General features: G+C 40.1%; 1 protein-coding gene across 1 annotated transcript in view; it reads right to left on the reverse strand.

Annotated features, from left to right (window-relative positions):
* Window positions 1–24,493, reverse strand: part of VWA8 (von Willebrand factor A domain containing 8) — a 305,200-nt gene that overhangs the window by 181,609 nt on the left and 99,098 nt on the right. Inside the window, exons 15-19 of the mRNA XM_019528508.1 lie at window positions 16,691–16,859; window positions 16,270–16,347; window positions 10,115–10,230; window positions 8,180–8,286; window positions 5,767–5,873 (exon numbers count right to left, since the gene is read on the reverse strand). Coding sequence (XP_019384053.1) covers window positions 5,767–5,873; window positions 8,180–8,286; window positions 10,115–10,230; window positions 16,270–16,347; window positions 16,691–16,859 — 577 coding nt within the window. The remainder of the gene's footprint in view (window positions 1–5,766; window positions 5,874–8,179; window positions 8,287–10,114; window positions 10,231–16,269; window positions 16,348–16,690; window positions 16,860–24,493) is intronic.

The following is a 24,493-nucleotide window of genomic DNA, read 5'->3' on the forward strand; positions in this document are numbered from 1 at the left end:
GGGGCTCGGGCTGAGACAGATGCAGGTGCTGCCAAGCCAGGGTTGGGCTGGGTGTGGGATGGAGCTGCAAGTGGTGCATCTGGGGAGCATGGGGAAGGGGGGTGGCTCCTGCCACTGTATGCACCCTGGCAAGTGGGATATGTACTCCTCAGATCTGTGTGTGAAGTGAGGCCAGGCTGCTGCTGCATGCTTGGGGTGCGGGCGATGCCTGGCAGAGGGGTTGGGCCGGAGCTGTGCTCAGGGTGGGCAATGGCGGCGCTGGGAGGGAGCACTACAGGGTAGACAACAGTCACCCAAAAATTTGCCATAGCCCCCCACTCCCAGCACCACCACCACCTGCCCCAAGCACAGCCCTGGCCCAACCCCCACCCACTAGGAAAAGCCAAGCGTCACCCCTGGCCCCAAGCTCAGTAGCAGCCCACTCTTGCCCTGTGCACAGATCTGGGAGCACATGCCCCCATGTCTCCCCTGGGGTGCACACAGCAGTGGGAACCAGCCCCCGCCCCCCCCCAGGAGCTTCTCGCAGCTCCATCCTGCACCCTGCCCCATCTCACCCCAACTGGGCAGTACCTACCCCTGCCTCAGCCCCACTCTCTGCCTCACTGTGGAGGCCTCAATCTGGCCCTCCTCCTGCCCCGACTTACCAGCCAGATGCTGTTCCCCAAGCTGCCGGGCTTGCATATTGGCAATTGGATCAGTATTGGCTGATATGGCTTCATCAGCTATCTGTATTGGCCAAAAAATCTTTATCGGTCCACTCCTACTTACAGATGTTCCCTTAATGCAACAATTGTACCTCTTGCCATGCCATATGTGCCAAGATGCTAATTTGATCTTATGTGCTTAAATTATATTCATTTATATAAACTTAAAGGTAAGATATTAGGCCTGCCTTGAACTTAAAGATAAGTTTTTTCTACTCCAATTAATGTTTATTTTCAAAGGAAACAAGGGAAAACAAAGAAATCCAGCTTTTCCTGTATTTCTTGCATCTGAATTAGACTGTATTCAAAAGCAAAATGCCTAATATATATTTATACTAATGAAAGCCTATAAAAGGTATAAAGTTGGCAATATATGTAAGAAGGAAAATTAACCTAAACTTGTTCTCCTCAAATAGATTTATTTTAAAATGTAATTAGCAAACAACAATGTGAAAAATGCTGGCTGCTTTACCAGCAGCAAAATCTTGTGTATCCTCCTTTCTATCTAACGAAAATAGGTCATCTGTAAGTAGGTCAGATAGGGTACTCAGAAAAGGGAGAGCCTGTCTTTACATAAACATTACTAGTTTTTCTTTCAGCATTATTATTTTATCTGCATAGTACTAGCTTTTTAAAAACAGTAACTTCACATTATTACCATACTCCCTTGGTGTGGTGAGAAAACTGTCTTATTTTTCCAACTCCCTCAAAATTACATAAAGAGGGGGATGTTTTTAATAAAACTTATAAATGGTGCTTAATATTGCAAATCTTAATCAGCCATGTCAAAATCACAAGCACCACAATTTTTCAGCAGTTGGAAAAAGAGATTTAAAGGAAATTGCATACTCCGCTTATAGGAAACTGCATAATTTAAATCAGAGGTTCCCAAACTGTGGTACATATACCAATAGTGGGGGGGGGAGCAGATCGAGGCCCCCACAGTGAGGGAGGGAGTGGGGCAGGGGCTGAGGTAAATGGGGCCCCGGGGCTGTGATGGGTCAGTCAGAGCCCAGGTAGCACGTCCAGGAGTATGGGGGGGAGGGGGGCTCTCAGCCACTGTACACACCCCGGGGGAGGTATGTGAGGTACACAGTCTAGTATCCTCTCTGCAACAGTGGCAAGGGTGGATATTTTAGAGGGAAAACAATGAACAGGGTATATCTAGAGTGAACTATCCCCTGTTCCTTATCCACCCTGGCATTTACTATCATTGGTTTAGAAATGCTAGAAGATACATCCTTGAATGTTGTTTAATACCTATTAATAGATTTGTATCTATGTATTTGTCTTGTCCTTTTGAACATGGCTATGCTATCTGTCTCTACAACTTCCTGTAGTAATGTAGTCCACAAGTTAAGTATGTGTTGTGTAAAAAAGGACTCTCTCTTATTTTAAACATGTTTCCTGCTAATTTCAGAGGGTAGCCCCTAGTTCAAGTCCTCTGGGGCTTGGTGAATAGCAGTTCTTCATTTATTTTGTCCACGTTGTTCATGATTTTTACAGACCATACTGTTTTTTGCCCTTAAGCCAGTTTCATCCTTCAGCAGATGTGTAGGGATACAAAATCGTCATCAGAACACTTGAGACCATCACAGTGAAGTGGGAGATGGCAATACAGAACTTAAGAAGAAAATTAATTTTAGTTGGTAATGCACTACTACGTTTTTGAAAAATTCTCTATATACTGCTATCAGTAAAATATTTGGAGAAATTTCTTTACCATAGATATTTAATGACATGTTTTGCCTAAAGTGGGAAAAAACAGTATTCTAAAATAAGTTGTGATCAGTATTTTCAATTTGTAATCACTGAAGTTATTCTCAACTTTAAGCAAGAAGAGTAATACATAAGGGCATCTTTGAGTTTTGGAATTTAATTTGTGAGAATCCCAGAGATGATGTGCTTTACTGAAATAGCAGAAAACCTCACACATATAGCAGTATGATAAGGAAGAAGAATGTTCTCATTTGTTCACATTATGTGACCTGTCTATCACTTTCATAAGAGCCTATACAGTGAAAACTAAACTTTGTCCTATGAAGAAAAGAAAGAACAGGAAAGACATAAAACAAGGTAGACTGATTTACATGTGAAAATCTTCCATTTAAATAATTTCACTCAACTTTCCCACTTGTACTTCACCTATTTTCTAAAGGGATAGCTTTACAATTAAATAATGCCTTTGAAGTAGATTTAGTACATCTTTTTGCTGAATAGGAAAAATATAACTACATATAATTTATTTCACAAACTATATAGCTTAATATTTTCAGATTCTTATTAAGTGATATATTTAGTGTGCTAGAAAATGGTGGCTGATATGCTGCTTATTTACTAGGAACTTAACTGTTACTCATGATTTGTGCCAAGCAGCTTCATTAGAATGGTACAATACATAATGGTAACAAATCTGTTTATAACAAACCCTACTCCCCTTTTAAAAATCCCACCAAGAAGGAAATGATTTTCTCATTCTTACAATGCAGTAAATTGACTAACTTTATTGTAAACACTCTCCCTCTTTTAATGAATTTTTCTCCTAGTTAAAGGGAGATTTGTTTTAATGATATTGCACTATATCTGGAATTTAATTACACACAAAAACAGCACATAAGCTTTAGTCTCATTAAACAAAACACCCTAAAAATGTTTAGATACATAATCTTCTCATTTCAAAAATACATTTTACATTTACAACTTGAGAATTTGTTGAAGAGAGGGTTTAATGGTCATCAATGAAATCAACTGTTTATTTCAAATTAGCATGGAAAATGTTTCAGGTAGGCCTAAGTTAAACTTCCTTGACCTTAGCTCCTACACACTGAAGTTCACTGAAAAGGAGAAAGGTTTCCTAAGTTACCTAATCTGTCCTTCAAACTTTTATATCAAGTAGCTCTCATACTCCTCATTTTAATTACACTGGAGCTGTAGCTCATGGAGATTCAGCATATTTATTAACTGTTTTAAGAGGCATATTCTTAGGTTTAGCAGAATTTCGTTTTTATTTTTATGGCAAAAATCAATGTTTGTTTTTAAACATTTGATTTTTATCGATTTGAAATTTTTGGGACTGTGCAAAATGAGGAGTTTTTAAATTTTTTTTTTTTTATTGATTTGGTACGTGTGCACACATATACCTATACACGTGCAGCAGCTAAAGCAGGTGCTGAGGGCTGTACTGGTAAGGCTTTGCTGGGAGCGGGGCTGGAGGGGCAACATCATTCATGAGGACATAGAAACTGTTCCAGGTGAATGTTTGTCTGAGGGGTAGGGAAGCTGCTGCTGCTGCCTGAGACAGCACTGAAGCTATTTGGCTGTAACAGTTATAAATGTAGTGAAACTCCTCCAACTTTCACCCAGCTTCATCCAGGGATAAAGCTGGGGCAATTTAGCTCACTTATGTCATTACAGGGGTGTGCACACATATCATTTAGACCAGGTACAGACATTACACTTTTACTGCTAAGTGACTGGAAACCACCCTATACCTGTAACAGAACAGAAGTTTGGCACAAAAGACTGGTTTACATCATTTACAAAAAACACTGAATTTAAATCAATTCTGCCTTGGGCCTTTTGAATGTCTGCACCTAACCCTACAGTGCACAAGCTACCAGGCGATCTTGAGCAGCAGCTTCTCTCCTTTTTAAACTGCTCCAACTGAACAGGCAGATCCTGTGGTTCAGATGCAGTGGACTAATAGCGCTGATACCTCTATATTGTGTGGAGAAGAAAGATTACCATCTAGTAAAGAGAAATGGACATGCCTTTGGAAGATAGACGTGTTTTTTCCTTTCAGGACATGCATATTAGGGGTGTGTGAAGTGAATTCAATTCGGATTCAGGGGACAGTGATTCAATTAGCTGATTTGGATCACTGTCCCGATGAGATTCAGCCAAATCGAAATCTGAAGATTTTATTCCGAGTGCGAGGGAGGTCCACCGCCAAGCGCACCAGCATGGTGATCAGCCATGGGGGGACCCCGGGTGCTCCCCCCAGACCCAGGAGGCACCAGTCGCTGAGCCGGAGCAGGGTCCCCCACATGCTTTGCGGCAGACCTGGAGGTGGATTCGAAGTACTTCTGGTCCACTTCCAGGTCTGCCGTTGAGTGTGCGAGGGTTCCAATTCAATTTGGAGAGATTAGTGCACATTAATGCAACCCTAATGCACATACACCTTCTTTTGTCCTTTATAATTTGGCTTAGATCCTTTCCCTGTAGTTTCTCTGTCAGCTGAAGGGTGTGAAAAGCTGAGGCAGTATTGCTGCTAAGTCCAAATGGCACAAAATTGATGCCAATCATAACAGAGATTTTAACCATTACATCCATATTGAAGTAATCTGCATATGTACAACGTAGTTCTTGAGAAATTCTTGAATTCTGGCCAAAAATGGCTTTCAGACAGCTCAGAATCTTAGGACTCGTGCATCAAATATGTATAAATAAATCATAGTTACAACGAGAAGCAATAAGAGGGCAAGGGACAGAATAACTGTAGAGCAACTGCAGATAACATTTCAATATCCCTGAATATTGTTAAAACAACAACTGAATATTATGTAAACAGTCTGTGGTTTCACTGAGCAGTAAAAGATTTTCCAAAAAGAATTCAACTGTTTTAATATTTCTTTAAAAGCATATACTAGTAATTCCTACTCCAATTTACCTACTGCAGGCCTGTAAAACTTCCAAATTCTAGACTTCTAAAAATAGAATATTAGAACTGTTGACCCATCATAAAAAATGGTGATATAGCCAAGCAGCAATAAAAAAACTTCTCAATTATTATAAACAAAACCAAAAGGGCAATAGCAGTTCCTTTATTTCTTATGAATCATCTCCAGGAATGTTATAATCTCATTATATGAAAGTATGGTTATGAACTTTGATCTTCAGTCATCTGAAATGAGCACCAAATTCAGTGAGAAGACAAGCATTTTTTCCATGGTCACAATATGAACCTGTTTTAGGCAGTTAAAAAAATATACCCTTTGAAAGTTCATTACTACAATGTTTAGCAAAGTCCACTGCACCTGCATAATCAAGGAAGTGCACTTACCTGGGTGTTTTCATAAAACAGAACATCAGGCACTTTCATTTTCTCATTGGGGTTATAGATCGGCATACTGGTAGACCCTATCTTCAGAATACCATTATGTACTTCATCTTGAAATTTTATATAAAACAAAAACAAATCAAGGGATTATTTTTAGGTGGTTTGCATAGATGAGGGGTCAACTACCCATGTAAAAGACAATACATATATTTGCAGCAATCAATGGATTACTAAGGTTTGCCAGAAATACTTGGTTTCCTAAATATTTAAAGAAAAGACGTCAAAAAAAAATTTGCATCAAGCTCTATGGTTTAAATACTACAAAAATATTGATTATTAGTGAATTTCAAGACCATGTACCACACAAATTGTAAAAAGTTCTGTAACAATGAATGACAAAATTGGTAAAATGATCAGGGGAAAGTATCATACAGGACCGTACGTATCAGGGGAAATATCACTGGAGACTGTAGATAGTTGCTTTGGTTTAATTTGATACTCACTTTCTCTAATCAGGGCATGTCTACACGTGATGCTACCTCACTGAACAGTGCAGTACAGGGATGTTACTGTGCCACCATTTAGTATGTCCAAAAGGAAATACTAAATGCCAGGCTCAGTAACAATGGCGCTGTAGGGGCACATTACACGTACCCTCAGAGTGCTACTAAAATTGTTTCATCAGATACCCCCTTCTAAAAACAGCATGCTAAATCACTTCCTTTACATTAAGTCACTGTTAAGTTTCTCTTTTCAGCACAAGATCTGTGTAAAAAGGGGGTGAGAAGGAACATTTAGCATCTGGGTAAAAAAGGGCTAAATCTATCCTTCTTAAAGGAATCTCCAGCTGTAGTTCAGATAGAAAAATCATTAAAACATTATACTAACTACAACAGTGTGCTACAAGTAGTTACGTTATAACACAGCAGTTCCAGATAAGCACCTCTACCTCCAACAGATATTTGCCCTTTTCCTTTATTCAGACTTCCTGCCAGATTGGATTAACCTGGAATGTCATACTGAGAGAGAATGCTCTCCACTGCCTTTTCGTTTTGTTTAGTTTAAGTGTGATAAGGCTTTGCATGTTGAGTTATCATGAAATTTCCATAGTATGGACACAAGTTTCCTAGTAAAACTGCAGTATTTCTAATATTACACATTATAAAACTGTTTCAAAGTCATACATTAACAAAGTAATATAACCTTTTCATATTTGTATTTAGCTTTGTAAAACATTCAATTTTGTATTCCACATGACTATAATTCAAGCTATATTCTAACCAATATGAAATTAGCATTTGCCTCAAATTTCTAGTTTTATGTTTTGAAACTGAAATAAGTCTGGATTACTAGGGCATTTTATAGTAATTTCTAAAAATGAAGAAAAGTACATATATAAGGAAATAGTCCACGAAAAGTACATATATAAATAGACACACACATATATTATATATATGTAATGTATATATGTGCAATATACACACATATATAGGAAGTGCCATAAGCATGTTATAGAGAGCCAACAATGAAAGCAGTAAAGATAAACACATGTAGGACAAAAGCTTGAGCAACTGCGCAGGGAAGGAACAGAGAACAGAGATTACTAGTGGGGAGAAAGGAAATTAAGTATGCTGAAAAGAAGGGCTTAGTGGACAGGAAGCAGCAGTCTGTTCGATGTGAGCTGTCAGAAGGCACGAAGGCGAGAACAAGAAAAAGAAATGAACAGATCAGGAAGGCTATAGGATAGAGGGAAGATAAGGCACCAGGAAGAAGTGCGATGAAAGATATTAGCACATATAATTTTATATTCAGCGTTGAAGGCAATAAAAAGAGCTCAAACGTGATGTGGCATGAGATGAAACTTAGATGAATATCAAAGAGAGGAGAAACACATTAAAAGAGAGATGGGAAATAAGTCATCTTTAGCACCAAAGCTTTGTATAGTCTGGAGAGTCAGAAGAGAGACTGCCATAATCAGTGTGAGAGATCACAGGGCTCTGTTGACAGTAATGAGAGAAAATTTTAGTAACATTAAACAGGATGAGGCAAAAAGGGTGTTAAAGGGGAGAAAGTAGCATGGGACAGAGAGATCAAGACTTAGAGTTCACACCAAAAATTTTAAATGTTCAAAAAGCATAAAACGTAGTGCAGTTGTCAAAAATGCTACAGGAAAGGAGCCCATTAAAGTCTGTGGACAAGGACCCTTTTGATCCAGGAAATTTAAAATGAAAAATAGATGCCCGGAGTATGATGAACCCTCTACATAAATATGACAATAGAATCACATTACATTCCAATGAAACAAAGGCAAAAGAATGCAAACTATACTTAAATAAGGATCATTTAGTACAGTTTGTATGTTCAGCAACTGAGTCATTTTCATAAAAGAACAAAAAGGTAATAAATACAATCTTACAACTATAATCCTGCTCCTCCAGTTTCCTTATATCATCTGGACTTGTCTCAATCCCAGAATCCAGCAAATTTTTATGCAAAGCTGATCTTGCAAGGTTTGGCAAAAACCTAAATTAAGGGGTTAAAAGAGAAGGAAAAAGTTTTTGTTTTGTTTTTACTTTTCTCAACAGTCTGGATTGTTTTATAATAAAAAATCAGCAAGAAGTTTTATCCTGACCTCTCACACTAAATAATGTCAATTCCTGTCTCACTTGGAGAGTTTCCAACATTTCACCTACTCTATCTATGCTTAGGAAAGGAAATCAGACTTCTTGCATAGGAAACACCATCCGACTTTCCACCAATAACTCCAAATTTCAAAATCATCTGGATTAAAAAAAAAAAAAGACAAACCCAGCAAAGTCATACAGGATAACATTCCTTAAGTCTAACCTAGATTTCACTCCTAAAATTAATATTAATATAAATATTAATTTTAAGAGTTTACAATGCTTTATGAAACTAGTTTAAAGAAGGAATAAAATAGAACTGAAGGCTAGTGGCTTTCACCTACAACAGTCCATGAGACCTGGATTGGAAATTTTATCTACCCTCAGCTTTCTTTTTTCTTGATTTATTCCAGAGAGCAACAGGAGATGAGTGTTCTATACTTTGAGGATCTGGGCCCATTGACTTTCTTCCTCACTCTTTTGCTTGAAACCTTTTCATAACTTGATTGTTTCCTTTGAGAAATCTGTGAACTAAAACTTTTTTTAATGAATACAAAATTCCAATCAACATCTAACCACATTAGATTTTATTAAATATAGGACCATAGGAAAGTAGGGCTGGAAGGGAACTCACAAAGGTCATCTGTTCTAGCCCCCTGATCCTATGACCTTGAATATGATTTTCCTTTCTTGTCACCCCAGAATGTTGACACGAAATGAGACCCTATTTGTACATTTTTAAAGTTATTCAGCATCTGAGGCATCTGGCACATATGCAAATAAAGATGCGATGGGATCTGATGTGTGATTTTTATTTTTATTTTTTTTACAATTGTGCTTCCTACCATGCCATGGAATGCACCACAGGAGGCGCAACTGTGGGACTATCCCATCATGCCATAATGCTGGTACAGGAGGAGGCTAGAATCCTAATCTTGATCCCGGGCGCCCCCTGCATCACCAATTTGGCAAGCTCCTGTGGCCAGGAACACAGTTAGTTGATCCAGGCTCCCAGCAACAGGGGCACATCATGTGCTCCCAAGACTGGGACCCATCAGCTAATCTGGGCTCCCAGCTGCAGGAATGTGTATCCCTACTGTTGGGAGCCTGGATCAGCTGATGGCTCCCAGCCATGGGGGCACATGGTGCTGCTCTAATGCTGCTCCAAGTGGGGTGGGGGTGTCTAATGCACCCCTGAGGCTGGGTGCAGCAGCTAATCATGTTCCTAGCCTTAGGGGCACATCAGAGTCCTTGACATTGATGGGCCTCCAAAGCTGGGAGCTGATATGCAATGTCAGCCTCCAGAGCATGTGAGAATCAAGGGGTCCCATGCACTCTGAAGGCTGGGAGCCCCAAGCCTGGGCACACATTCAGCGAATGGTATGATAGGAACCAACTACAGAAGTTATTAGACATTTTTTGTGTAATAACTTGGTGGCTTATTCCTTGTTTTATCATGCCATTAATTGCATTAACCTGTGGCCAGGTAACATGTGCCAGGGTCCTGAAACACAGATTAGAAAGAAGTGATGCATGATTCATTAAAAATGAAGTTTTAAGTCTAAGAATGCCATAGAACTGAATCTTAACATTCCCAGCCTACAAAAGGTTGTGAATGGTTATTTTAGTAACTAACTCCTAAAAAAACCACACATTTAAAAATTAGCTGAGCATATTAGCAGTTTTTGAGGGAGTCTGAACTTTTGCAATAAAATTAGTATTTCTACCTGGAGAGACAGGCCTTATTGACAGCATGATAAAGACTTTCATCTGGATACCGAGATAGCCGTCGACAAATTCGTAATAACTGTCGTGTGGATAAAGATGATGCCAGTGACTGTGCCTACCAGAAATAAAAGGTAATTTTAATTCCAAGTCCTCTTTGATTTAAACTGGAACACACAAGAAAGAATAATTTACTCTGTAAGCAATCATTTCAACTTCTTGTTCTTAAACAGCTGTTTTCATCTTCATTTCTCAGTTTCTGCCTCTTAATCCTTCAGGGGTCATAACTTAGTATTTTTGACAGAAATGTATTACCATGGAAATCATGATGTCACCAGAATATCAGCTTTCTTGTTATAACAGAAGAAAAAAGGTGTTGGATAAGATGGATCTTGGGCTGTCTCCTTCTTGGAAGAAGTTATAGGTAGGGATGAGTGTAATTCAGACTGTAGCAGAGGGAAAAGTTGGCTCCCTGCAGGGTCGCTGCAGATCATTTCAGGTGTTTTTTAGGGCTGGCTCTTGCATGCCTCTGATTGGCTGAGGGAGCCCATCATGAGGCTGACCTTCATTGAACAGCAGCATACAGGCTGTTCTTCAGCTGTTTTAAAAAAGTAAAGCTCACCATTTATTCAACAACAACTTTAAGTAAAGCTCACCACTTAGAATTCTAAGTGAAATCATAATAAATAAACTTTATCAAACAACAACTTTTAAGGTTGGGGAACTCCCCTCTCATCAGCACGGAGGCGGAAAGGGATCTTGGGGTCATCATTGTCTCCAAGATGAACATGGGCCGGCAGTGTGGGGAGGCAGTTAGGAAGGCCAACCGCACCTTGTCATGCATCCACAGATGCATCTCGAGCTGGTCCAAGGAGGTGATCCTCCCCCTCTATGCGGCACTGGTCAGGCCGCGGCTGGAGTATTGCGTCCAGTTCTGGGCGCCACACTTCAAGAGGGATGTCGACAGCATGGAGAGGGTCCAGAGGAGGGCCACTTGTATGATCAGGGGACAGCAGGGCAGGCCCTATGAGGAGAGGCTATGGGACCTGAACCTGTTCAGCTTCCAAAAGAGAAGGCTGAGAGGTGATCTTGTGGCCTGTTATAAACTAGTCAGGGGGGATCAGCAGGCATTGGGGGATTCACTGTTCCCCCGAGCACCGCCAGGAGTGACCAGGAATAACGGTCACAAGCTGGCAGAGGGTAGGTTTAGGTTAGCTATCAGGAGGCGCTACTTCACAGTCAGGGCGGCTAGGGTCTGGAACCAGCTTCCAAGAGAAGTGGTGCAGGCTTCTACCCTGGGGGTGTTTAAGAGGAGGTTAGATGAACACCTTGCTGGGGTCATTTGACCCCAGTATTCTTTCCTGCCATGGCAGGGGGTCGGACTAGATGATCTGCTCAGGTCCCTTCCGACCCTACAAACTATGAAACTATGAAACTATGAAACAAATGCTAACTTTTACAGCCTCCCCGCACCTGGCACTGGTCTCCTGAGCCCCACTCCGCCCTGCTGTGCAGAGAAGGGAAGGGGGAAATTCTCCTCTGCTTCTGTGCAGCAGCAAAGCAAAGCAGGGCTTAGGAGAGCTGTGCCGAGTGGGGGAGGGGAGAGGGGAGAGAGGGAGGAGAAGCCCCTGTAGCAGAAGCGCATGTCCAGCTGTGGGGCCGGGCACCCAGCATGCCTATGCCTGCAGCCCCTAGGACAGGGGATACTTACCTGCTCCGCTCTGGGCAGGGCTTTTAAACTCTCTGCCAAAGTGGGGAATTGAACAACTTGATTGGCTGAGCCCTGGGAGGGGTTCAGCCTGTACTAGGCTGCCCCTGGTATTATGTGGGGCTTTCACAGTGTTTCCAGGGCTCTGCTACCTTTCTTCTCTGCACTTCAGATAAGGTTTTTGGGTTTTTTTACTTTATTCCCTGCCCTCCCTCTCCTGTGGTTTCGTGCCATTTCCAGCCAAACTGTAGTTTTCTGGGGCTTCAGGGGAAAACACTAAATTTTGGGCTTTGCCCTGAAATACACTGAAGCCCAAATAATAGCAGTCCCTAGGTATAGGTTCAGAAATTCCTTTGAAATTGAATTTGGGTCAACAGAAATTCTCTCTTTATATAATCTCAAGCACATATAAACTCAAATGGAAAACCTGAAAATATCCTCCTAGTAAAATGTAAATCTGGAACTGCATGAGAATTTTAAAGAACTTTTTTCCCAGCATTTTTCAAGTTGAGAAATGTATCAAAACCAATCCTTTTCTGTGAAATCTTTCAACTTTGAAAATGAGGCACTTACTGTTCAAAAATATATTATTAGAATTTTTCCAATCAGTACTATTACATTGCATAAAGGCTACTTTCTAACATATGAAAAATCCAGGTTAATACTTTGAAAAAAGCTTAAGTAACTGCAGTTTATGTTCCACTTTCTAAAAAAAAAAACTTAAAAAATTAGAAACTTCAAAAGATTTAGGTTCCTGAGTTACCCTACAATTTTCTGACAACAGAGACATTTTCAAATGAAATTTAGGCTTTCTGGATCAAATAACTGTTGGGTAGGGCTGTGTGAAATTTCGCCGCCAGTTTTGTTTCAACACTACTTTGACTTGTTTTGAGGTTGAAACAGCAAAATTGAAATGGAACAGATATGGTTGAAACAGCCTCGAAACAAAATAAGACAGGTAGAAACGTTTCACCGTTTTGATGCTGTTTCTACGTTTTGGCCATAGGCTATAATGGAGAAGGTTGAAACAGCAAAACCATTGCAAAGTGATTCTCCTGCTCTACTTGGCATTGGTGAGACCGCAGCTGGAGTACTGTGTCCAGTTCTGGGCTCCACACTTGAACAAAGATGTGGTAAAGCTTGAGAGAGTCCAGAGAAGGGCTACCCATATGATCAGAGACTTGCACAGCAAGCCATACGAGGACAGGCTGATGGAATTGGGTCTCTTCAGCCTGAAAAAGAGAAGGTTGAGAGGGGACTTGGTAGCAGCTTACCGCTACAACAGAAGTGTACATCTGGGGCTCAGTGTACAACTGTTCACCAGGGCACCCTTGGGGAAAACTAGAAGTAATGGTCACAAACTCCTGGAAGATAGTTTCAGGCTTGTTTCCTCCTGAGGTGGTGCGATCACCTACCCTAGAAGTCTTCAAAAGGAGACTAGACAGTCATCTTGCTGGAGTCACCTGACCCCTAGTTATATCTCCTGTTTAATGCAGGGGGCTGGTTTTGCTGGAGACACATTGATTGATGCATGCCAGGGTATTGTTAGCCCTGCTGGCTACAGCATCGCATTGCCAGCTCATGTTCATACTGTGGTCAATTATTACCCCCACGTCTGTAGTGGCAGGTGATGGGGGATCTTCAGTCCTGCTCCCTGATCCGAGGCAGCAGTTGCACAAGCACCCATGTCACAAGTTTTGCCTGTCAGCAGCCAGAGGTGCAGGGCCCCAGAACCCCTGCATCTATCTCCTTGAAAGCTGGCAGGCTTCATGGCCGCAGCAGAGGCTAGCAGGCCTGCAGCTTTCCCCCTGCTGAGTCTTAACACATGTAGTGTCACCTATGTCACGAGTTTTGCTTGTTCGCAGCTTGAGGTACAGTTTCCCCTGAATCCATGCACCCATCTCCTTGAAACTTGGCAGGCTTTGTGCCTGCAGCTTGCCTGCAGTTTTGACCCCACTGTGGCTTAAGGCATACATGTGACATGAGGTTTGTTTTCAAGACTTTGGGGTACAGTTCCCCCAAACCCCCTGCACCTATCTCCTTGAAACTTATTAGGTTTCACGCCCTCAGAAGGGGCTACCTGTCCTGCAAGTTTCATCCAAATCAGCCAAGAAGTGACAAAGTTATAGGCTGTTTCAAACCTCCCCATTATATCATATGGTCGAAACACTGAAACAGGGTCGAAACAGCAAAACTCTTTCACCAGAACAGAACAGACCAGCTGTTCCGACTCAAAACAAAATTTGAAACAGAATGCTGTTCCATAGAAACATCAGAACACTGATCAAAATGGAATGCTGCCATTTCGCACAGCCCTACTGTTTGGTGTAATGGAGGATTATCATCAGCTATACCAAGTTAACTCAGTTGGGAACCAGAGCAAATACTGATTAACATTTAAAAAAATGTTATGCTACTATAGATATACATACAGTAGAGACTGAAATAAGCCCATAAATGTGCTTCATTGAAAAGCCCACAAAATTAAACCATATCAATATTTTAAGAAATGCCCATACTAAAAGGTTGAACATTTAGTAATTAAATGTCTCCTCCCTTCTCTCATCTATTTCTTATGGATCTTCCTATGTCAAGCTTTTCCTATGTCACTGCGTTTTGGGGCAGCTGCCACCTTTGCATTTTATATCTGGATGGCATCTTAGTGGCATCTATATATTCTAGTGCAAATCACATAAATAATATTAATAAAATAAGAGATGCAGGCTGAATATTCTATAGGCATATTTCTACTGTTAAAATTTTAAACAACAGCTAAAATTTCACAATCAACTCAAGTGGAAGATTAGCAAAACAGTTCTATAAATAGTCCTATATTCCTAAAGCATAAATTTAAACTCATACCACAGGCATGCTATTCCCAACTTATCTCATGTCACTACTGACCTACAGGCATCTTCCCTGCATCTGAACTGTGACCCAGTTCTTCCTTCACAGCATGCACTTTCTTTGAGTAGTTCACAATACAACCATACACCTATATACGGAGTGGGTTTTTTTATACTGTTGATATACTGTGTATTTCTAAACATTAAACCTTATTAACAAAAGGAATGTGTTTACCTCTCTGTGTTTATAAAGCACCAACTAAGTCTAGGAAGCGATGTAAGATTGTAATATCAACAAAGCCATAACGTTGTAAATAGGTGTAAATGTTCATTTCTTTTTAAGATCTCAAAATTAGTACCTGCTAAGTAGTGCACAGTACATTTTCTTCCTGAAATACTGTCATTAAAAAATAAAATCAAATACAGGCAAAGCCTGTTGGTGTCAAACTCAGGAGAGCTGAGGAAGGTGAATTATAGGGCATATTCAACTTTTGATATGAACACAAGTTACACATGTGCCGATCTATAAAGCTAAATTACACGATTCCAGTGCAAAGTGTTCTAGATTTATTTTTACAAAAATAAAACAATGCATTTCTCAGCTGCCATAGCAATACATATTTAACAGAGACTTGAATATATCTTTTTAAAATAAGTTTATAGTTACCAAGTCAGCAGCATTTTTTTCTACACAATACTGCTTAAATATAGCTGCATACACCGGAGTATCATACTGACCCAAATATAAATGACTCCCCCACCATATTAGATTCTATTCATGAAGCAGTAAGAGGACAGGTGGTAGGGAAGGCATGCAGTTTGATCCCTGCTGTCTGTGCTCTCAACATTTAGTTCCCTTGTGCCTGTCTCCTGCAGCCTCAGACAACCATGCCCCTTTCTCCCATCTACACTCTTTCTCCTTCTGTGTACCCACCATAGCCTCAGGACCCTGCCCCCCTTCCCCTGCCCATCTTGTCCCTCTGCACTGCTTCTGCTCCCACAGCCTTGAGTCCCCTCATCCTTCCTCCTCTGTTCCTGCCCCTCCACCACCCCCTTAGCTTTTCTTCGGCACTGGCAGGTTTCATATCTGCTGCAGCCTAGGGCATGGAGCACAGCTCCATCCTAGCCCCATAGCAGTGATGCAGAGCTGGCACTAGTGGCTGCTACAGGGCCAGGACATGCTCTGTAATCCAGGCTGCAGTGGAGACAGAGTCTGCCAGCACCACAACAAAAGTAGTGGGGTGCAGTGGGGAAGTGGAGGAAGAAGTGGTGTGGGGGAGAGACAGGAAGAAGCAGCCTGAGACTTCAGGAGAGGACTGGGGGGTAAGAGGGAAGGTGAGGGGAAAGAGGCAGGGGAAGGGAAGGGGGGCAGCCCCGACCAAGGGTTAGGGCCAGAGCTGTAGTAGCTGCCTCCCCATGCAACCTCATACTCAATTGTAAAGCAAAGGGCTTTTTCCCCCCACATTACGTGGGGGAAAAATGGCCTTTTAATCAAGTAAATGTGCTAAAAATACTTTGCAAGTAGAAATAAAACAATGGCAAAGAAAACAGGTATAATACAGAATGACTAGCAGAAAGCAAATCTGAAAAAGAGTGGACTTACGGTGGGGTCATTTGTCTTCCGAAGCTTGTGTGTTAATGATAACAACTGTTCTACTGCAACCTTGGGCACATTTGGAATCTGTTTGAAAGACAAAAAAATGTATGCATGAGTGTGCATAAGTTACATATGTATGTATATGCACAGTGTATATGTATTTGCTTTAAATCACCCAAAAGGAATATATTTTAACAAAAAATATTAGTTTATGTACTAAACTATCATGATTGGAAGTTTAATTTATATCTATTACATTAGGGGGTACTCAGATTAAAATATGAGTCATTTTTGCTATGCAAAAGAATTCTACATCATATAAGAAATGAAGCATTCATCATATATTGGAATATTTTCATTCATAATCATATCCAATAAGAAACAGAAACCAATAATTAAAACTGGGGAAAGCATTGCAAGTACTTGCCATTTCTTTAATAACTTGAAATTCTTCCTCCTTGGTTAAGGATTTCACATTATGAAAGAGAAACAGAGTTAAAAGCTCTGGGCCCAGCCATTGTTGTGTGCTACTTCCCAGGACAGGAGGCTCCGCCAAGGCAATTATTCTGAATGAGGAGTGGATGGGAAAGATAGACCTACAAGAGAATGTATTTCAAAATGCATTACCTGGACTATATAACAGGTAACAAATCGAGCTTGCAACTTCCATATGGAACATGATCAATCTGCAAGTCAGTTATTGAATTTAGAAATCACAGACAATTGAGGTTAGAAGGGATCTCTTAGAAGGGATCTCAGGAGGTCATGTAGTCCAACCCCCTGATCAAAGCAGCACCATCCTCAACTAGATCCATCTCAGCTGAGGCTTTGTCTAGCCAAATCTTAAAAATGTCCTTGGAGACTTTTAGCTCCAGTATATTTTCTATTGAGGACATTTGCAATGCAACAGAATAAAAAAAATCAAAACCAAAATGAATAGTATAATGTAACAAGTGATTTAAAAGCAACCCTCCTTCTCCCCCTACAAAAACCCTGCTTCCATAACTTGTCACAGATACATGGTTACTTAACCTTGTCTTCACCTGGAGTATGACCCACACACCTCAAGCTGTGTAAGTACTTATGCTACTGTTTACTTTTACATATGCCCGAAAGAGACATGATTTATTACTGCATTTCCCCAAATTGGAGACAACTTTGACTTTAAGATGACCCCCCAACAATTAGAAAACATAGAAATTTTAACATAGAAAAATTGTAAACATGTTATAATTTTCCATATACAGAATTTAATTGTCAGAGGGTCATCTAAAATGCACCCCCCACTGCTACAACAGGAAAAGTCAAAGGGGCAGGAGGTAGCAAAGTCAAGTATCTCAACCCATGTCTCCTTCACCACCCCAGTACCTGCCACACCCCCATACTGCCTGCCCCCTTTTCCTGCCCCCTCCCATAGTGCCTGTGCAAACTGTACCTGCCCCACTGCCACTTGCCTTCTGCTGCCTGCCCCTCCCCCTGCTTCTGCTTACTCTCAGTTGTGACTCCAACTCTGGCACACTTTCCCTGCTCCAGCCAAGTGACTGCAGTTGTGTCAAGGGCACCTCCAGCCCCTGACCCATAGCTGCTGCTACCACTGCCTGGCCAGGCAGGAGATGGAGTGGGGCTGGAGTCTGCAACTGAGGGTAAGCAATGGTGCAGGGGGAGGAACAGAGGCAGCAGCTCCAACTCCAACCCTGAGCCTACGTAGAGGCCACAGCTGCAACAGTTGTCTTCCCCCCCACCTTGTACTTAACCCCAAGATGAAGGCCTTCCCCCGACTTTCTGCCCCACCATGTTAAATGGAGGTGGGGACGGAAACCTTTTCTTGGATTTGAGTAAATCCAGTAATTTGATGGATTACTACAAGGTTATCACCTGAAACAGCATGGCCAAGAAGCAAATGAGAAAGACAATTGAATCTACTGGAGCAGCAACAGCAACTTCTTTTACTCCACTACCAGGAAGGATGATTTTGTGGTGAAGGCAACCATGAGAATGTGGCTCTCTTATGGATTTTCTGTGCCACTCTGCGCCAATCAATTAGATTCTCTTGACCTGTATACATTTGTGGTGGTGATGGTATCCCAGCTGGGATGGATTTGCTTCACACCCAGAAATGCAACAGTGAAAATGTTCCAGGGTGGCCTTCAAGACATTAGTCCCTCACATACTTAAGAGTGATTGTTGGCGACAGCCCTGGGATGTCTCCACCAGTGCAGTTCTGGGTCTGGCTATGTTTGTGGAACCAAGGGAGTAAAGCATGCTCAGAGCCATCACTACAGGCTATAGTCTGGACAAAGCCAGAGTCTAATTGATTTGCACAACGCCACTCAAAGTCAGTCTGTAACAGAACTGGGAATTAAATCAGATTCCCCTGACTGCCCATTCAGGCCGCATCCAGACAAGCATGGATGTACAGTCTGTGGCACTACACACAGCACATGCAGGTATTCCCTGCGCTGTCACCTTGCAGTGTGGGGAGAGGGGTTTTGACACCAGGAGATCCTCGGGTAAAAAAAACCCACACCAAAAAAAGCAGGGTGGTATGCCTGGTGGCAGCATGTGCAACCAAAAACTGGAGCCTAGCTGGCCAGAGCCACACTTCAGCTGCTGGCCAGGCTTCCTGCCACAGCTACAGCCCCAGGAGGCCCCCAGGGCCCCAGGTAAGGCTGCTGGGATCAGCACAGTTGCTGGCCCCAGCCTCCCTGACCACCCAGGTAACCTGCTGTGTGCCAGAGCACGCGTAGTACAGGCGTTCCCCAAGGACATGCAGCAGCGACACAATGTGCTAGTTTGGATGAGCCCTTAGTGTCTTCACCACTAGATCAGCCTTTGTGTCAGTTGCCTCTATCTGAATTTCACATTGCATATATGGGGATAATACTGTTTACCCATCCTGAGTTTGTTTTGTGAAGATTATAACTTCTTTAGGTCAGCAAGTGTCTTTTAATCTGTTTTTATTCAGTGGCTGGAACAATCGGACTCCTGATTTTACTTTTAGATATACTTCTTTACTTTACTTCTAGATAACCCAGATACAAGTCAATGTTTTAGGAGAATATGCAGTGGATAAATAATTTCTAAATAACTCAACTGATATACTCTCCCCATGTCATTTAGTAGCAAAAAAAAAGTTGTAATTATGGTAACTTAAATTAACTAATTACATTTTTATTACATGTATTCTGGGGAGTAAATATCATGTTTGAAATTTATCATGTCTGCCTAACTTGGGGCAAATTCTCTCTCTGATTATTTTGTGAAAAAATGAAGGATAGACATAGTGAACATTGAGACAAAATTCAAATCTTAAAATTTAGGCTACACGATGTACTGATTACTTGGTACCAACAACAAGGATTCTGTTACAACACAGCATATCCACTGAACCCCCTGGAAAGTTGCCCTCTCAGATCAAAGCAACCACAGTGGGTGGCATCAGTCATTCTCAGCTGACAGTCATAAGCCTAGAAGCTACTCCCTGATTGATAAAAATAGATGTTTGAAAACATCATATGAAATAGGAATCAGTAGGTATGTCTTTTTGTCATTAAACTGATAAAAGGTCAGCAGTGCCCAATCCTATTACAGAATACACTATTTCCTAGATAGGAGAACCAGCGTATTGTTGCAGATTCACTTTTTAAAAAATTAATAAATAAAAAGTTGGCATATATTGAATTAAATCTTAAGCCCTAGTCTGGTTCTTTTCTTCTTCTTTCATAAAGTGCCAGAAAGTATTCAGCTCTCCTCAAGGCAGGGTGCATTAGGCACCTACAACATCTCCCTGTCACAGCTTTAAACAGAAAGGTCCTGCTGGAGGCATTCTGGGTGACGGGGACAGTGATGTAAGAGAAGGGAAATATGCCTGAAAGGGCTTGAGCAATGCTCCGGTTTTGAGCAGCCCTGAGGATCCAGGCCACAGGAGGGCCCTGGCTCAAGAGCAGGGAGCCACAGACAGCATTTCTGTCCCTCCACCTCTCCTTCCCAACAGCTCCTTCAAGGTGGGAATACCTGAGGACCGAACCCTTTATTTTGAATTTATTACCTGCAACAGTATTCCAAAAATCCTTTCAAACTTTTGGACTGAATATTTTAATAATGTAAAAGCTAAAAACTGCCCCAAGGAAAAGATTTTAATTAGCAAGCTATTTGTCTAAGAAAAGCTCTGACACTGGGATCTGCTGCACTTTGGAAAGCCTTTTACAAATGCATATATCTTTCCACTCTCATTCAATCATCTAGTGAAAGCTTTATTTGTATATTCGCTTCACCAAGTGAAGTGACTGCCTTCCTCTGTGACTCTGAAAAAATCACATTTCCATTTCAGTTTTTCAGTCTGTAAAAGGATATAAAAACATTTCTCTACATCAAATGGGTGATGCTTGGATTAATTCTAGCAAAGCTGGAAATAAGAAAATAAGCACTACATTCATTATTAAAATAAAATTCACAATAGAGTTAAATCCTGACAAGCCCCGCAAAATCAGGACCAAAATAATTATATCCTTGTTTCTTTGTGAAGTTGTAGTTATTAACCACAATTCCCCACAATCCTTGTTTTCTCTGCAGCAGGAGATCCTGTAAATAACTCTAAAGCCTCACACATTAAATTCCAGATCCCTGTCTATATTTGCTATAATCAAATTTGCTGGTAGGATTGGCAATCATTTATAAATACAGAGTACCAAAGGGCTTGATCTTTTTTTCCCCTGTTCAATGTGTATGTTAGCCAATTAAGGGGCATCATAAGACCTATCAGCTATCAATATTCCAGACCCGAATTCTTCTCTCTCCACCAAAGATTATTAATATTCAAAGAACAAAAGACCTGAAGAAGGGGAAGAAGAGAATGAAATCCTACCAAGAGGACTGCAGAGACTGATCTCTTGTATACCATCTGAAAAAAAACAGGAGCTAGTGCTATTTAGATCAGTGGTTCTCAATAAGAGAATGCTAGTTCTCAGTTTTCACTCATTTTTTGACTAAAGAAGAATAATAGGGCAATTCTTCTATAACAAACAACTCAGAAAGACTGCAACAGGGAAGAATATTTTTAACACTATGGATTTCCCTGAAATTTCTGGGTTTATCTGGGAAATTCTGTTTGCACACCTATCAGTACTAACATTGTCTTGGCATTCTGTGGCACCCTTGAAAAAACCACAATGCATCCAGTAGTACCAAAGCACTCTAGTTGAGAATCAGACCTAGACACAAAGATAAAGAATTGCCATCCCATGCCACCACATGCTAGTTCCTCTTTTGTTTTTTCTCCTGTCCCACGAATGTTATTATTCCCTGTTTCCTACTGCAAATAAAATAACTTGAAATAAAATAAAATACAATAAAATAAAATAAAAACTTGCAATAATATCACCACAAACAACAGTTAAATTGTGCATTAGAAAGTTAGGTATTCACATTTGAAATAATTCCACTTATGTATAGGTAACTTGAACTCAATTAATATCATTTAAGAGGGTCACATTTAAAATAAATATATTTAAGGAGAAAAAAATACTATGCTGTGTCTACTGAAGTATATTATTTGTTGTCCTTGAAAGGATGAAAATTACCATATATTTGTTTCCTTTTTACTCTTCTACAATTTACAGTAAGCTGAGCTGAATTTCTTGTTTTTTAATTAAAAGATCAGTTTATTAAATTTTCAAACACTCTACACTGAGCAACCAGAAAACAAAAAGTTTGTACAACAAATAAAACAAATGTACAACGAAGTTAAAGTAAGCAGCTACAACTTAGCTATATTACAGTTTATTTTCTACAAAATTCACATTGTGCCATGTTTATATTTGTGGCATCTGTTATATGTGCTCTCTTTCAACTTAGTCACATGGGCAGTAATGACTACCCATGCATTATGATCGATTCCTTTCAGTTACTGAAGCAAATCTCATTATATAGAATATTTTTATGTTACAGCTGCCTTATTATACTAAGGACTTAATATGTGGAAAAGATTAGGAGGCAGAAAAGCAGTCGTCCAAGTAGATTAAAATACTGCTTCAAAAGAGCAACAACTATTGCTTCCAACTGTGCTTAAGGTTATGGAATGCCACCTTTACAATGTCTACTACTGTGTACTACATGGATGATAATGTGGGAAAATTCTATGAAGACATACTAGATATACATTGTGGGTCATCTTTAAGTGATGAAAGCACCTCTTCTTCAACAATGGAACTAGTTCAAAGCAAGCAAGCCATATCGTTCTGTAAATAAGTAGGTGTCTAAGCCTTCAATTACCCTACACAGAAAACTGTCCCTTCCAAAATTCTGTAGTTTTCTTGTTGGATGAATACCATCTTACCTTGGCTCCTTGCTAACTGCACTGCCCAAATAGCCAAATAGATTGCCTACAGCTGACCAAGGAATATTCCTTCATGCCCACAAATGTAAAACATCTGCTTGAGCTTATCACTTCTGGCACAACCTTCACACCAACCATCACACCTATATGGCTTTTCTACCTCATTAATTATCACAAATAATTAATGAAGAAACAGAGTAAAATATATAGTAAAGATGTAACTGATAGCACATGCATTTGCTTCAGAAAGGCTCTTCGGGATTTTGCCAATTTTTACATAGATCCTCCAAAAACTAATTAAAGAAAAAATTGCTTCTAATTTGCAAAACTGGAATTCATTTTTAAATTATTTGATTGTATTTTGTAACTTGAACAGATAATGCCTTAACATCCTTTAATGTTGCCAGTTTGCATTAGCAAAAATGCTCAAGTTCCTTTTCAAGAGGTGCAACAATACTCATATAATGCTATTTTTTATCACCCCCCCGCAAAAAAAACAAGCTTCTCAGTTTTTGATAGTTTTATTAAGTGATGAGGTAATTAGTATTCTGTTTTAAAACAATACTGATTTACTAGGTTAAATTTTTTTCTCTAGAAAATGAGCTCCTTTTAGAATTCTTCTAACAATATCAATTGTCCTCAAAATTAAAATGTGGAAAACCTAAGAAATATGACACATTTAGTTTTAAAAAAAATCCTTGAAAAAGTTTTGGCTCACTGGTTGTAATATGTTCACCTATGTCTTATATCAGTCAAATCTTATTTATGAATGAAATATTAAAATTGAATTCCTATCTTAAAGTAATCACTGAATCCCCAAAAAGTAATCTAAAATTCTCAATGCAGAAGAATTGCACTAAAATAAAGTGACTATTTAGAAAACAATATTATTTTCTAAATAGTCACTTTATTTTTGAGGTTTAAGTTGTTAACGAAATATAGTAGAACATTGAATTTTCTCTTTTTTCACTATAGAAGCCTAATATTATAAAAAAGGTAAACAGCAATCATATCTATTATATAGCTGAGATAGAATGCCTATGTATGTTCCAGCTACATTGTTTCTTGTTACAGATAACACATAATACCCTGAACATAATGAAAATTGGCTACAATTTTTTATTACTGTAAAATGAATAAGTAGCTCAATGCCCTCCCAGTTCATTCAAAGTTTAGTGTCCTCTAAGAATTTCGATCGTTTTAGCACTTCATAAATAATTCATGAGAAACATTATTACATATTGGATTACTCTTGTTTTCAATTACATAAAGCAGAATCTAAATGAAATCAGTCACTACTGGATAGCTTTGTATCATATGACAAAGGACTATAAATATTTTCCCCAAAACTTTTTATGGCAAGCAACTGGTGGTTGACTAACAAGAATAATAACAGTGACGTGTCCCAACCCAATCTTCAGATTTCCTGCTCCATATTAGTTGTGAATTACACGCTTCCTTTCTAGCTAATCTGCTAGAAAACAGTAACAATTTACAATATTTAGCTTTCTTGGTTTACCTCATAATATTTCTAAACAACTTATTGTACTTATAAATATATAAAAGTTTAGACATAGAATCACAGAATCATAGAAGCAGGGTCGGAAAGGACCTTGTAGATCTTCAAGTCCGACCCCCTGCCTGGATGAGAGAAAAACTGGACTCAAATGAGTCCAGCCAGGTAGGCATCAAGCCTCTTCTTAAAGACCCCCAGGGTAGGAGCAAGCACTACTTCCCTAGGAAGTTGATTCCAGCTCCTAGCCGCCCTGACTGTGAAGTAGTTCTTGCGGATGTCTAACCTAAACCTACTCTCTAATAACTTGTGTCCATTATTCCTTGTTATGCCAGGGGGCGGTAAGGGAAACAGTGTCTCTCCCAAACCCTTCTGGTCCCCCC

This window comes from Crocodylus porosus, unplaced genomic scaffold (genome assembly GCF_001723895.1).
Source record: "Crocodylus porosus isolate Cpor-Errol unplaced genomic scaffold, CroPor_comp1, whole genome shotgun sequence".
Classification (NCBI taxonomy): domain Eukaryota; kingdom Metazoa; phylum Chordata; order Crocodylia; family Crocodylidae; genus Crocodylus; species Crocodylus porosus.